The sequence below is a fragment of the Aulonocara sp. 'chitande type north' Nkhata Bay genome, linkage group LG20 (genome assembly GCF_057382095.1).
Source record: "Aulonocara sp. 'chitande type north' Nkhata Bay isolate Kocher_YH1m ecotype deep benthic linkage group LG20, A_spYH_male_GT1.1, whole genome shotgun sequence".
Classification (NCBI taxonomy): Eukaryota; Metazoa; Chordata; class Actinopteri; order Cichliformes; family Cichlidae; genus Aulonocara; species Aulonocara sp. 'chitande type north' Nkhata Bay.
Window position 1 is genome coordinate 31,142,108 of NC_141363.1, and position 13,968 is coordinate 31,156,075.

At 39.5% G+C, this 13,968-nt stretch overlaps 1 protein-coding gene across 2 annotated transcripts in view; it reads right to left on the bottom strand.

Moving 5' to 3' along the window:
- LOC147305938 (DDB1- and CUL4-associated factor 1-like) overlaps positions 1 to 13,968 on the bottom strand; it is a 33,164-nt gene that overhangs the window by 11,638 nt on the left and 7,558 nt on the right. For both annotated transcript variants that reach the window (XM_086276108.1, XM_086276110.1), the window contains exons 2-14: positions 8,458 to 8,578; positions 7,468 to 7,544; positions 7,305 to 7,378; positions 7,093 to 7,206; positions 5,737 to 5,874; positions 4,970 to 5,566; positions 4,349 to 4,450; positions 4,100 to 4,258; positions 3,661 to 3,840; positions 3,297 to 3,506; positions 3,015 to 3,184; positions 2,774 to 2,898; positions 2,180 to 2,415 (exon numbers count right to left, since the gene is read on the bottom strand). In XM_086276108.1, coding sequence (XP_086132234.1) covers positions 2,180 to 2,415; positions 2,774 to 2,898; positions 3,015 to 3,184; positions 3,297 to 3,506; positions 3,661 to 3,840; positions 4,100 to 4,258; positions 4,349 to 4,450; positions 4,970 to 5,566; positions 5,737 to 5,874; positions 7,093 to 7,206; positions 7,305 to 7,378; positions 7,468 to 7,544; positions 8,458 to 8,578 — 2,303 coding nt within the window. The remainder of the gene's footprint in view (positions 1 to 2,179; positions 2,416 to 2,773; positions 2,899 to 3,014; positions 3,185 to 3,296; positions 3,507 to 3,660; positions 3,841 to 4,099; positions 4,259 to 4,348; positions 4,451 to 4,969; positions 5,567 to 5,736; positions 5,875 to 7,092; positions 7,207 to 7,304; positions 7,379 to 7,467; positions 7,545 to 8,457; positions 8,579 to 13,968) is intronic.

Below are 13,968 nucleotides of genomic sequence, written 5' to 3' on the forward strand. Positions count from 1 at the left end.
GAAGTCAAGGTGACTTTGACAAAATATGTTTGTACAAAAAAGATGTGCTGCTAGCCGCTAGTGCTTCCCCTCAGCCTCCTAACAGATGCATTTATGGTTTAAATGTGAAAATTGAACATCGCCTCATTTTTGGGTTATCGTGCTGGCAGCCTATCCATGGGTGTAACCCGGATTGATCTATGCTATCTTGCCCTATGGTAGCTGGTAGGGCTGGGCCATATTATACCGTTCACGGTAATACCGGTATAATGTTAGGCAACGATAGGAAAATGAAATATCGCGATAGAATGGGAGTAAAACGCGCATGCGCGGTGCCTTTGTTTTCATACGCACATGGCCGATTGTTGAGTGAAACAGATGAACCAGAATTGGTTTGTAAAAACGGTGCAACTTCCGTGATGTGGAACTGGTTTGGTGTTTGTCTGTCAGATACACAACAAAGCACATTTTTTGCAGAACATGCAAGCGGCCGTTGTTATTGTCATATTTGTCGGACTAAGATGCTCTTAAATCTGGGAGTAATCTGGGTCCTAAACTCCGTATGCTTCAGGTCAAACAACACTGCAGCATCACTTAGAGTTAAAAACTGTCTAAATTCTTTCATCTTTAATAAAACGATCAGCATTGCTGCTTTACCAGGTGTAACTATAAAGTTTAACTTCCAGGCATCCATGAAAACAAAAGTTATTACATTTAACGGAGTTAGAAGTTAGCAGGAAGCTAGCGGAAGTTAGCTCGCTAGTTTCGCTAGTTACCTAAGCATGATATTGCATGTTCTGACTGAGAGATTTCTGAAAAAAATCAAACGTACAGCTCTGCTATCACTTCCAACATAAATGAAGACAGGAAACTAAACAGCAGTGATGTTTGTAGGGTTACTGAAGTTGGGCTAGCTGGTATATAATGATGTGCTACGTGATCACTAGCGACACAGCTATGTTAGCATAACATAAACAGTGAAGCTGGAGGACGAACACTAACACTTTTCCACTTATAAAAGTTAACGTGAAGGTTCTTCATGGTTAGAGACAAATGCAATCGCATGGCAGGATGCTGTAAACGGACCAAACTTCAGTCAGGAGAACAACTGAGATAATCCATCCACAATGCGAGGTTAGTCATTAATATACTGCAACAACATGGGAACAGAGCAGCTGCCAGAGAATTCAACATTAATGAATCAATGGTACAGAAGTGGAGGAAGCAAGAAGAATGAGTTTAATAAAGTTTGATTTATCTGACTGCTTTGTTTCGCTTAATGTGCCTTATAATCCCGTGCACCTTATGGTCCGAAAAATGCATACTGCACACTGCAGTTTAATGTTGCAAAGCACCTCTTTTTAACTTCAGTGGATATTATACATGGTTATGCTCAGGATATGTCAGCCCATTTCTACTGGAAATGCCTTTTGGTTAAACTTTCAGCAAGGAATTTGCATTTGCACTGTTACATTTTATAAAGCTTTAATGTACATAAAAACCAGCTTCTTGTTTAAGTGAAAATAAATGGAAGGTTGTCTTTTTGCGCTAGTAATGTTGTGGAGTTGTATTTTGTCTCACATCAATTATATCATCGGTTATATCGTTATCGCAAATTTTCAAATATATATCGTGATAAATATTTTTGGCCATATCGCCCTGCTCTAGTAGCTGGGATAGGCTCCAGCTCCCCCGCGACACTGAATTGGATAAGTGGAAGAAAACAGATGCAGGTTGTGATTTTATACACCATCACTTACATGAGACGATGCCAAATCCTGGACAACCTCAATAGATTTAGCTGCAAACTTAAGCTAAGTTTACAAGAAAACACCACATCTTTCTTGCAGTCTTTGAATTCAAATGTTACAATATTTAGGTAGTTCTGTCTGTAATGTTTCAGCTGCACTGGTACAGGTTTCAGAAGATCCTTAGTGTGTAAGTCAGTGGAGTACATCAGTATATAAATGTGGGTGGTTGTGGGTTTAAGAAGTTCACCCTTTAAGTGTTACCCATTATAAAAGCTATCAAATAAATCAGTTTCATTTACCACTCCAGCTCCTGTCAGTATATAAGATATACTTTGATCTGCCAGAAGGCCATTTTTGTTAGTGCTTTAAAAAAAAAAAGAAAAAAGCCAATATTATCTTTCTAACATTAAAACCACCCATTTTTTTTGTGTGCTGTGTGTTAATTCTACCTTGATGCCATTGTTCGACTGCACTACATTCCACATCTTAGTGAGCACACTTTCGTTTGCTTTGGTCTGCTGTGGAAGGCGACGACGGGGAGTTCCTGCAATGAACTTGCCAATGCTGGACATGCGTTTATCTGGAGCGCAAACGCAGTTGATGACAACCTGCAGTGCTGACTTCTGAATTTCTGCATCATTCACAAATACCTCTCCTTCCGCGACTGCCAGAACTATGCTCATCCCTGAGAGAACAAAACAAAACAAAAAGATGAAATTAAAAACCTTGTAAAGGAATACCTGGAGTTACGCCATATCTCAAAAGGACTGGGCAAAGGTTCCACAAAATAAACAAATAAAAACAGAGCTGCTCCATGTTATTGCATTCAGTGGGTAGTGATAATAAATTTTGATTTTATTGTACAAGAAATTCTCTAATGGCTCTGTGAACAGATGGCCATATAAAAAGCTGTTTGAATGTGTCACCATTTAGTGAATACCACTGATATACAAGTAAAATGAGACTTTTTAATATTAAAAGATAATAATGTAATTGTATTTGATCTTTGATAGATGAATGTCAACTAAAATGGAACAACTTACCAACAGTGGAAACTGTGGATCCTCCCTCATCAAGCACAGCAACAGCCTCGGATAACAGCAGCTGAGTCTTGGGAACAACTGTGAGGATACTCAGGATGTCAAGGGCATAGCGCACAGTGTCACTCCTACAAAGAAAGAACAATAACCATCACTTTGAGTGCACTGATAAAACCTACTGTCTAGAATATGTATGAAAAAATATGTATGAAAGGCATTTTAACAATGACTGCTATGTCAATACCTGCCATAGTAGGTCCTCCAGTCACAGGCAATGGATATAAGCTGCAGGAGGAGCTGAACACATGACAGCTTGTGAAAGACCTCTGCTGGTTCCCAATAGAGTCGCGGTGGACCGTGCTCGATCAGAAACTCCATCATTTCCACAACCTCCTCACGGCTATAGCTGACAGCCTGAAGAATGAGACACCATCACTACAGATTACTTCATCAAAACACATATGCATTACTAAATACAACATAAAATACTTCAAAATGTTTAACAGATAAAAAGTCTTCTGCTTACCTTGTAGTACGGTTGTGAGTGAATGGGGGCACCGCCCTCTGTGCGCTGAAGGGATTGCTTCACCTGCTCCACCTTGATTGCCAAATGGGCCTCAAAGTACCTGCGCAGCGCCATGCAGGTGTGCTTGGCTGTCTGCCTGCTGGAGAAAATCTCATCATCACTCAGCAGCGCCCCCTGATCTTCGGGATTCAGGATCTCCAGTGTGCTAATCTGAAAGCAGTCAGTTCATAGCATAGGAAAGTACACAATTAGGATCTTCTACATTTGAAGAAAGGCAGTCAATGCTGTACCCACATTATGTTATTTTCTATAAATAACATATTTACTTTTACACATTAAAGCGAGGACTGCTGGTTTATCTCACCAGATTGACGAGACGTCGGAGGCCGTCCTGCCTGTCGAAAAGCTCCAAGACTGCACGGAAGGAAAAGGAGATGGAGAAGAACATGGTGGCGTGGCAACAGCCGGATGCATGTGAACATTCCAGCAGCCACAGCGTGTAGCCAACTACATCTGACAGGATGGAGTGAGGCAACATGCACACCTTGAGAAGAGATAAAGACATGAACATAAACATGAACTGCTACTAGTATTAAACCTAAGTGTAGCTTCTAATCAAAAAATTATATTTGACTGACGGCACAGAATTATGTCATCTTCTACAGATCACTAACATAGTATCATTATGTTAGTCATCTCATTTCAAATTTTTAACAAGTGACTTCATCTTAGTCCACAAAATAAACCTAAAGCAAAATAAGGATACAATAGCCATTGCTGTATATTACTGTGACTCTCCGTACCCTTTCCATGGCATCCTGGTTATAGGCAAGGTAGTAGAGGCACAGTGACACTCCAGTAGCTGCCATTGAAGGCCTGGGGATTTCCAGCAACTTCTGAACTCCTCCATGAGCAACAAACTCTGCAGCAAACTTCTTGTGCAACAGCAGCGAAGCCAGATACTGTGAGGATGAGAAGAAAACAGGAGACTTTTGAGCACCTTGTTGCGCTTCAGGCACCGCGAAAGGTCGACTACATGAAACTTTGCTTACCTTGAGAGCCTCGAAGGTGAGCTGCACATCATTGGTCTGTTTTAAATCCATGTAATGCATCAGCAACTCCCGAGCTCCCTTCTGCATGAACACTGCCAGCAGCTGCAGGTAGGAGAGAGTGGGACAGAATGTACTTTAAAAATTTGTCAAAGCCTGGTCTGCCTGCTAGGTTTTTTTTTTTTTTAAATTCTTAGATGAACCTGAAATGTATAAGGTCACACCTAAAAAAAAACAACTAAAAAACAACAACACATTTTTAACATAATCAGAAGAGAAGTTTAAAAAAAAAAAATTATGAAAGACTGACATCTGCTGGTAAACATGTGCCAACACACAAACGCAGTCAAACACATGAACTACAAATGATTAAAACTCATATTACAAGGGCTGCATTAAAACAATATTATTTAAAACTTGTATAATCCTCAACAGTCTACAAAGAACACTAGTCTAAAATGCCCGATGTTCACTATCATATTACTCCTTAAATTAAAAAAATTAATTGAATTTGGACATTGAAGTCGTTTAAACTAACAGATTATAAAAATATCAATCCATATCAATTATTCAGCTGATCTTTGCAAGTTTAAGCACTCTATAGGCTGATAAAAGTGGACCAACCTCCTGATATTCCCCCAGAGGTGTGAGATACTGCAGGATTAACCTCTGCTCAATCTCTGGGGTCAAAGGGTACAGATGATAGTTGTTACCAATCACCCAGGGGCTCATCTCAGTCCAGCTGCTGTTGGAAAGCTCACTGAAGTTCCTCTCTGGCTCTGGCAAAGAGAAATTTAGCTTCTGTTTTGAGGTCCTGCCACTTTCCCTCTCAGCTCTTCTTTTTAGGTAACTGCTGCCATCAGACATTCCTTGATTTGCCAAAGATCCCGGAGCAGACATGGGTTTCATCATGGTTTTCACAGCCGAGTTGGCACGGCTGCTGGTCTTGTGAGGGGAGTTAAGACGGAACGAAAGCTCGTTTTCAGGCTCCATAGTTGAGAAGGAAATTTCACCATCTTCCGGCTGTCCCGTCCCCTCCTTTTCGGCTCCATTTTTCCCAGGTGTGAATGGCTTCTCTTCAAAGCCTCCGTCAACCGTCTCCTCATCCAGAGGTAACAAAGGCTCGCTCAGTGTCTTCCTGGGGCTGGGCCGCTTGATATCCCTTTTGTTCTCAGCATCTTTATTCTGAAGCTCACGCAACCGATGCAGCATCAAAGGCACCTGTCAAAAGTAAAGAAGAAAAAGCAAGCTGCTTTACACCACCTACTGGTTCTGATCAAACTGCTGGAAAACATTTTTAAATCACCTGTTGTATTTACTTGTCTCATCATTGCATGCCATTACCCTGTTAATGCAACCTGATACATAAGAGAGTAGAAACCTCCACTGACCAAAACAGAGTTCTCCTCTCTGTAGTTTGCTGCAATGTCTTGATTCTCCATGGCACCTGCCAGCAAGCCTGTGGCATAGATTCTGAGGGGCTGCTCGGCCTCCTGAGCCCACTTAAAGAGTCTTTCAACTATGCCCTCCTAAGAAGAGCAAACACAGGAGTGATGAAGCACATGCAGACACAGAGTACCAAATTTCATCAAAAGGTGGCTCTTATTTTTCTTTGCTCAAATAAGAATGCATGACTTTCAAAAAAAAAATTCACATGATTTGTACAGATGTAATTTAACTTTTTAACCTGACCAAGGATCCGCACACCAAGGACGTCACTAGTTTTGTACTTCCCCCCCCCCCCCCCCATAGTGAATGTGGATTCCCTTTTTAAAATAAAGCTTTAAGGTCTTGTGTTTTGAGAAGCAGTATGACATTTATCTTCATGGGTCAAATAATACAGCGCTGCAGTTAAATTTTAACTTGTAGACTGGACTGTGACACAACAAACAAAACTGACTTCTTTAGACAGTGTTTTTAAAAGTGATGGAGTGCTCTGTCAGTCAGTATCACCGCCTCAAAGAAATGAATCTTACTTTGTGACCAAACAGACCAGAAGTAAAAACTACCTGATGTTTGAAACTCAAAAACATCAAAGCATAGTGAAAGAGACATCGCCATTTGGGCCTTCTTTGATTTTTCAGGTTCTGGTTGCAAATTTGCATTGTGAAATGTTTACAGGGAAGTGGAAGGGCAGCAGTCCGTTATCTGATGCTTACAAGATGATCTATGATGCAACAAGTCATAGATCGAAAGCAGCCAAGCAAATAAACAGAGCAGTTCAAAAGAAGAAAGAGCTTTTGGTTTGTTTTGGAATGGCTTAAATAAGCACGCTGAGAGGAAGTGATATTGCCTGATGAGCGCTGTTCAGTCAACGACAGTTGTTTGTGTGTGTGGTGGTACAAGTCCCACAAGCAGCTACAGGAAACATCTGAGGGTGGCTGTTACTGCTGAAGGAGGTTTAAAGAGATCTTAATTTCAGTTGCAGCCTGTACTGTTATTTATTGCTCAATTTGTTTAATATACTACAGTCACGGTGTTTCTTAAATTGGGACTTGATGAATTTAATCAAATAAAATCAAATAAACACAATAAAATCAAAAGGAAACCACATCTTTTTGTTGGAGTCAATTTACATACCTTTAAACGCTGAAAACACCTGATTAAGACACACATCTTCAAAACTCCAAAAATGTGTTACAGGCTATAACAATAGTTGAAATATTGTGTCTTCCATTTTCTTCCAACCAGAAAACTTGAAGACTAAATCGCACAGTTATCTCATAATGAAGTCAGGAGTAACATACTTTTTCTTGAAACACCACAGCTGTCTCCAATCCAGGCATGATGTTTTGCAGCAGGCGACAAGCTGCGGCATTAAGGGAAAATTCTCTGCTGGTCATCACGTAGCTGTTCACAAGCTACAAAGGGAAATAAAGATTAATTATCTTCTGAGTGAGCTGCTAAAAATGCCCATTATTTTAAAGGTAACGTTCTCAAATCCATCCAATAATCTTACTGCGTTCATAAAGTCATCATTCTTGAACAGGATCTTGAGGAGGTGCCCTAACATGCATTCTGGATCAGCTCTCCCTAATGGCAAAAAGGAAAATGTGAAAACATAAATTACACTTAAAATCAGCAGTAGACTTGCAATTCTATGGTCGCCGTGTTTGTCATACCAGGATGTCGATCATCAAAAGGGTCAGGATCTGCTTTGTGGTACTCCTCTGTCTCCTTCTCAACAAGCTCTGAGATTCTGAAAATTACAGCGCATGAGCACGTTTAACTCTTTTTAACTAACCCTCAAATCATCCTAATTACACTGCATAAAACAGTCCTTTGTGAGGCCAGCTGCTCTTTCTTTGCCATTTCTATCCGTTACAATGGTTGAGATTTCTATTAAACATGGCCAAAGTTTTAAATAAGAGGTCACCATGTAAGTATTCCCTGTGAGTTCTTTCTGCTCTGGGATTTGTATGATGTCAGTGCAATTGACAATATGATGACCTCATGCACACTGCTCTGGGTGTGTGCAATCCTTACTTCTGAAGAAATAAGCTGGCCTAAAGGGAGGATGCTCTTAAACAGTGAGGGTGGCACAAAGTACCAGTATACAATAAATAAGTATTATTTTGTGTCAATCATTCAAAACTAATTCAGTACAACTACACTTGAACTTTGTTGTTTTTTTTAAGAAAATTACAACTTCATGTGAAAAAAGGAGCTTGAATCAAAAATCTAGATACCAAAAACCAAAAAAGTCTAACCATTTAGCCAAAAGCAACAAATAAACAGTTAAAAAGGATAACATTAAGAATAAAGTGAAAGTATAAGGTTTGTTGAACTAGTAAAAAGCTAGCTCAAAGTAAAAATAAATGACTGCAGCTACATGTGGGATAAACAACAGAAGTCTGAGAATGAAGACTAAATTGAGTAAGTATCAGGAGGTAATGGGAAATTACACACAGTCAGTTCTGCCTCTGCATGCTAGTACAAATGTACACAATTTGCCACACTGACTCTTCAATACCACAATGAGGACTTAAAACCTTATCTGAAGTATTTTGAATTAGAATTTAATTTGAGACATCACAGGTGGTTTCAACAAAGGCCTCTGGGATCATTACAAAGGCTGGGTGCCACCAACATAAACAATATGCAAAGCTTACTTGGTGAGGATGTTGACCAGGTCCTGCGTGTTGCCCTGTTGCTCTCTCTCCCATTGTTCAAGTAGAGAAGTCAGCTCTGCCTTGGAGTCCACACTGGCAGATGCCGATGCCATAGCACAGCCTGTTAGCACAGCACAAAAATGCACTTAACATCATGTCTGGATTAGCCTCTTAAGAAGCCACGTGTCATGCTACTTATGTCAGTTTTAACATTTTTCCGACAGCCCAGAAAAAACACAATTTTAGACTTAAAAAGATACGGAAAGAACCTTCTTTTAATCACCTTGTTATTTTTAAAATTCAAAGCTTCCTCAAATTTTGTGGTACCAGCTTCTCAAATCTGAACATTTGATAGTTTTAACAATTTTCTGTCACAAGAAATAGAAAATGTCTTGTTTTGTTTCACCAGCAGTCAAAAGCAAACAAGTGATAAATACACTTCATTTTGCTCACCAGAAGAAAGAAAAAATAAAGGGCATATATTTCTCCATTTCACAAACTTCATATACACAAAAAACTATTGAATGTACCTAGAATGACAATTGTTGGTGAGAGCCTTGCAGTTTTTCTGAAAACATAATATGACATTGGCTGGAGGTTTTACAAGTCAGTTTTTGCACCAACCAGTTATGACAACTTTTCAACAAAATATAAGTTCAAGGCATAAATTTAAAGCTGGACGTCTCTCTCGCTCTCTCTCTCTTTTTTTTTTTTAAACAATTCTAATAAGATTGAAAATCAATATTTTTATGACTCTTTATTCTTCTGCACAGTCTGAACTCTCTTATGCAAGCTTTCCTGTAATTTCTTTAATTGCAAGTCTTCAGGAATATTCTCCAGGCTTCTTTAAAGACATTCAAAGCTCATCTTTGGACGCTGGATGTCTTTTGTTTGCTTCTCTATCAAGACTGATCAGGAAGGCTACATACTGCTTCAGTGATATTGAGGTCCAGGCTCTGTGTAAGCCAACCGATGACTGATAGGGAGAAAGAACAAAACAAAACAACAACAGAAAAACCAACACACACAGGAACACTATCCAGGTATGCTTTTACTGCATTGTTATGCTGAAAAATGAAGCCACTGCCTCACAGGTGCTTTCCAGATTGCATTGCATAGTGGATCATAATCTGAGTAGTTTTTCTGATTTCATAATACAATTAATTTTGATCTCCAACACCACTGACTGAAATGCAGTCTCAAACCATGACAGAGCCTCCACCGTGTTTTACAGATGACTGTAGACACTCACTGTTGTACCCCTCTCCTGACCTCCTCTATAAATACTGATGATGATTTGAACCTTAAATTTCAAATTTAGGGTGCTTCCCACCTGCAGTGTTTAGTCAATTTAGATCTCACACTGGTTTGTTTGTGCAGTAATTGCACATGGGTGCAGGCCGAAACAAAACCACCTACTCCAAAAGGTCTCAGTGCGGTTCCAGATGAACTCTAGAGTGGTTTGTTTAAAGTGTGAACCTGATCCGATCCTAACTACCAGGTGTATGTTGTAAGTAGAGCTGGGCGATAGAACGATAACGATATGTATCGCGATATAACTTTTTCTCGATAGAAAAATTAAACTAGACCTCGCCGCTCTTGTCCTCTTAAAAAGAAAAAGAAAAAAAGAACAGCCAATCCAAATTACGTAGCGCAGAGCCAAACCAATCACCGCCGCAGCGTTACGTCACGTGACTTGTTACGTACAGCACAAGTGCCAAGCCGCACATGTGTATTTGTTTGGGAAGCAGCCAGCCACCATACCGCCCGGGTAATTAAGGAAAAGAGCAGAGGTGTGGACTCGAGTCACATGACTTGGACTCGAGTCAGACTCGAGTCATTAATTTTATGACTTTAGACTTGACTTGAAAAAATGTTCTAAGACTTGTGACTTGACTTGGACTTTTACACCAATGACTTGGGACTTGAATTGGACTTGAACCGGTTTACTTGAAAAGACTTGATATTTTACCCCAAATATAAAATTTAACACGCATATTATATAGAGATTGAAAATGTGACGTCATTCACGGGTAGAACCGCAAAGGATTCTGGGAACTCGTGGCAAGAGGTACTAGCGCACGCAGGCTTTCAATTGAAATCACAGCGATAAAAAGAAACACAAAAATGTCAAGAAGCCGTTGTATTATTAACTGCAATAGCCGGTCACATGACAGCCACGGGAAGCCGACGGGTAAAGAGATCGGTTGTTATCGGATTACGTCGTTGAAGAGAAATTGTTCGAGCCATGTTTCCGAAGTAACAAAGACGCGATGGATGGCCTGGATTGCAGCCATTCAAAGATCAAATATAACGTCCCAGAACACTCCAGCTCACAGGTTAGTCTGCTCCAAGCATTTACACGAAGGTCAGTGTTTTTTAGTAGTTAATACGTCATTTTTCTTAACATAATTGGTGATATAGGTTACAAGTAAGTCTGGCGCTGAACAGAAATTGTCGCGCTATGCTCCTTTATTTATTGTGCATAAATAGTGAATTGTCCTGACACAATATTGCGTTTCGCTTCTGTTATTATGGTACATTGACAAAAACATATACTTTTATTCACAGGATAAAACAGGTTTTTTGTATCACTAATTGTCCAGTACGATTACAGCATACAATATTATTGTCACTGCTACATTTCTGTGATGCTACCAGAAATTATTTCCACTACTAATTAATTACCGTTGAGCTCAAAGGTCCTATTAATAAACGGTTAATGAATGTGTATTTATGATGACGATTTGTGAGACTGGTAAACTTATGATACGTACGATGGTCTTTACTTTCTACACGGTGCATTTCAAGGTCCTGCACCCATCCGTCGGTAAACTGTACCTGGGCTTGTTGCAGTGACCTGAAGTTACTAAACTTCATGAGTGTATGCACTCACTCCAAGAAGCGTATGATTATAAATATGCATATAAATATGCTAAGATGAGATAGCTGACTTCATCTAACTAGCAAATGTTGTCCAGGCTACGTTGGTGATACAGTTTTTTTTAATGTGTATGATATTTTTGTCATGCGGTTTTAAAGCCGGTCCTACAACCGCATCCAAGAATAACATGCAGCGTATCTCAGAACTGTCGGTGAAAATTATTCTTGGAGCTAGGTTTAATTGAGCTGCATTTTAAAGAGGTGCAATTTCACAATTTGTGTATATTTTCTAAGTTCACTATTTTGTCATGTGTTGAGAAAAACACAGATTTTAAAATTACATGGTCTAATATTTACATTTAGCATATAACTGCAACATTATTTTTTCGTTGTTTTTTTTTTTTAAAGACTCGAAAGGACTTGAAATTCAAAATTTCAGACTTGTGACTTGACTCGGACTTTTACACCATTGACTTGAGACTCGACTCTGACTTGCCTGACATTACTTGAGACTTGACTTGAGACTTGAGGATAAAGACTTGAGACTTACTTGAGACTTGCAAAACAATGACTTGGTCCCACCTCTGGAAAAGAGTGAGCCGACTAGAGAAATCAACCGAGCGTGACCGAAGGTTACCGAAGAGAAAACAGATGATGGTTCCAATGCCGGAGAGATTGTCGAACGGAAGAGCCATAGAAGTTCCTTAGTGTGAAGGTATTTCGGCTATTTCGGCTATTTCAAGTCTGACAAAAAACAGAGTAGCGTGCGCTGTAAATTGTGCCGAAAGCAAGTCTGGAAATACAATAAACTGGTGCATGCGCTACGTCCACACGTACCGGTATTTTTGAAAACGCAGATTTTTCTATGCGTTTGTACCTTTCGTCCACACGTAAACGGCGTTTTTGGTCACTGAAAACGAAGATTTTTAAAAACTCCGTTTTTGCATTTATGTGTGGACTAGAAAAACGGAGAAAACGCAGCGTCAAAGGTGTGCGCATTTTTTGACGTCACACTGTGCGCCACGTTATTGTTTCGGTGAAATGAATTTCTACAATACTGTTACTGTTAATTCTACTCTCTGCAGTGTTTAAATGCTTACATACACACACAGTTACTGTCCCTCCACACATACGACTCGGTTCTGCTTCTATGCCCCGACTCTTCTATGCCCCAGCTTTGTTTACTTTTTCCCACCGAGGCTTCTAGACTTCTGATTGGCCAACATTTCTGCACGGTTAGGAATCTAGCGCCACCTGCTGCTTTGGCATGTTCATAGCAGCGTTTTCCTTCATTTCCCCCTTTATGTGTGGACGGGATTATTTTTTAAAACGAAAACGGAAAATCTCAGTTTTCAAAAATACCCGTGTACGTGTGGACGTAGCCTCAGTCTCTGACTGGAAGCGCTAATTCGTCATTTGGCTTTTGTCAGACTAAAGTAACTGTTAAAACTGTTTGAAAAGCTCAGCTATACAACAAGGAGAGATTGAGAATTTCCTTTTAGTTCTCAGTTTATTTGATATTGACAAACGTTAGTCAATTTTGTCTGTTCTTCTGTAAAACAAACTAAGATTTATTTTTAGAATTAATATTTTGTTTCTAAGTGGAATTGACAATTTAGTCTGTTTTGTTTGTTCTATTTTGAAACTTAAACGCTTTAGCGGCTGCCTTTTCTGTAGTTTGCAATATTTGCCTTTATTTATCTAAAAAAGTCTCATGTTCCTTAAGTACATCTACCCTGTTGAACTTATTATGGGAAATAAATATTTAAATAAAAACAAGCTGCTGATTATTTCACATTTTACTTGTGAGCAACGGCACATTTAAATCTTACAAATATAGTTATTTGGCTTATATCGTGATAGATATCGTTATCGCCTGAAATGAAAAAAACATATCGTGATATGAAAAAATCTTATATCGCCCAGCTCTAGTTGTAAGTCTGCGTTACAGAACTTCTCGTAGTTATGTATACTTTGTTTTCTGAATGCAGCAAGATACTACAGCTGTGCAATGCTCTGTGGGGGTTAGCAACTAGCCATGAAATGAACGCAAATTCTCCATGTTCTCCAATAGCCCAGAATACAACACCTTCTTCCTGCTTTACTTTTGTTGCCCCTCCCCAGACACATCTGGCCAATGAGCAGCCTGAAAATTCGCATGTGGATTGTTGTGATGCATTTTGGTTTGCTTGCTGTGTGAACCCCCCCCCCCCCCCCCCCCAAAAAAAAAAAAAAAAAAAAAAAAAAAAATATCAGATAACCAAATCACAGGGAAAGCTACAACTTATCAAGACCAGAAAAAACAACCTATGGTTGTGAAAATGCCCTTCGATTCATAAGACCTGTTGCCACTGATTTTCAGTCCAGTTCTTGTGTATTTTCGCATATCTCAGCCATGTCTTCCCATTTTCCTTAAGCAGAGCTTCTTGAGAGCCACCTTTCTACTCAGACCATTTCTGAAGTATCAGCGAACAGCAGATGCATCGAGCCATCCAGTTTATCCAAGTCTTTGCTTAATCCCCCCCACATTTCTTCAAGGAATGACTTTCAGATATTGTTCGTTTGATGCAAATACTTTTAAACCTCCCACTTCTTTTCTCCTCCAATTGTACTTTTTTGTTGTTGTAA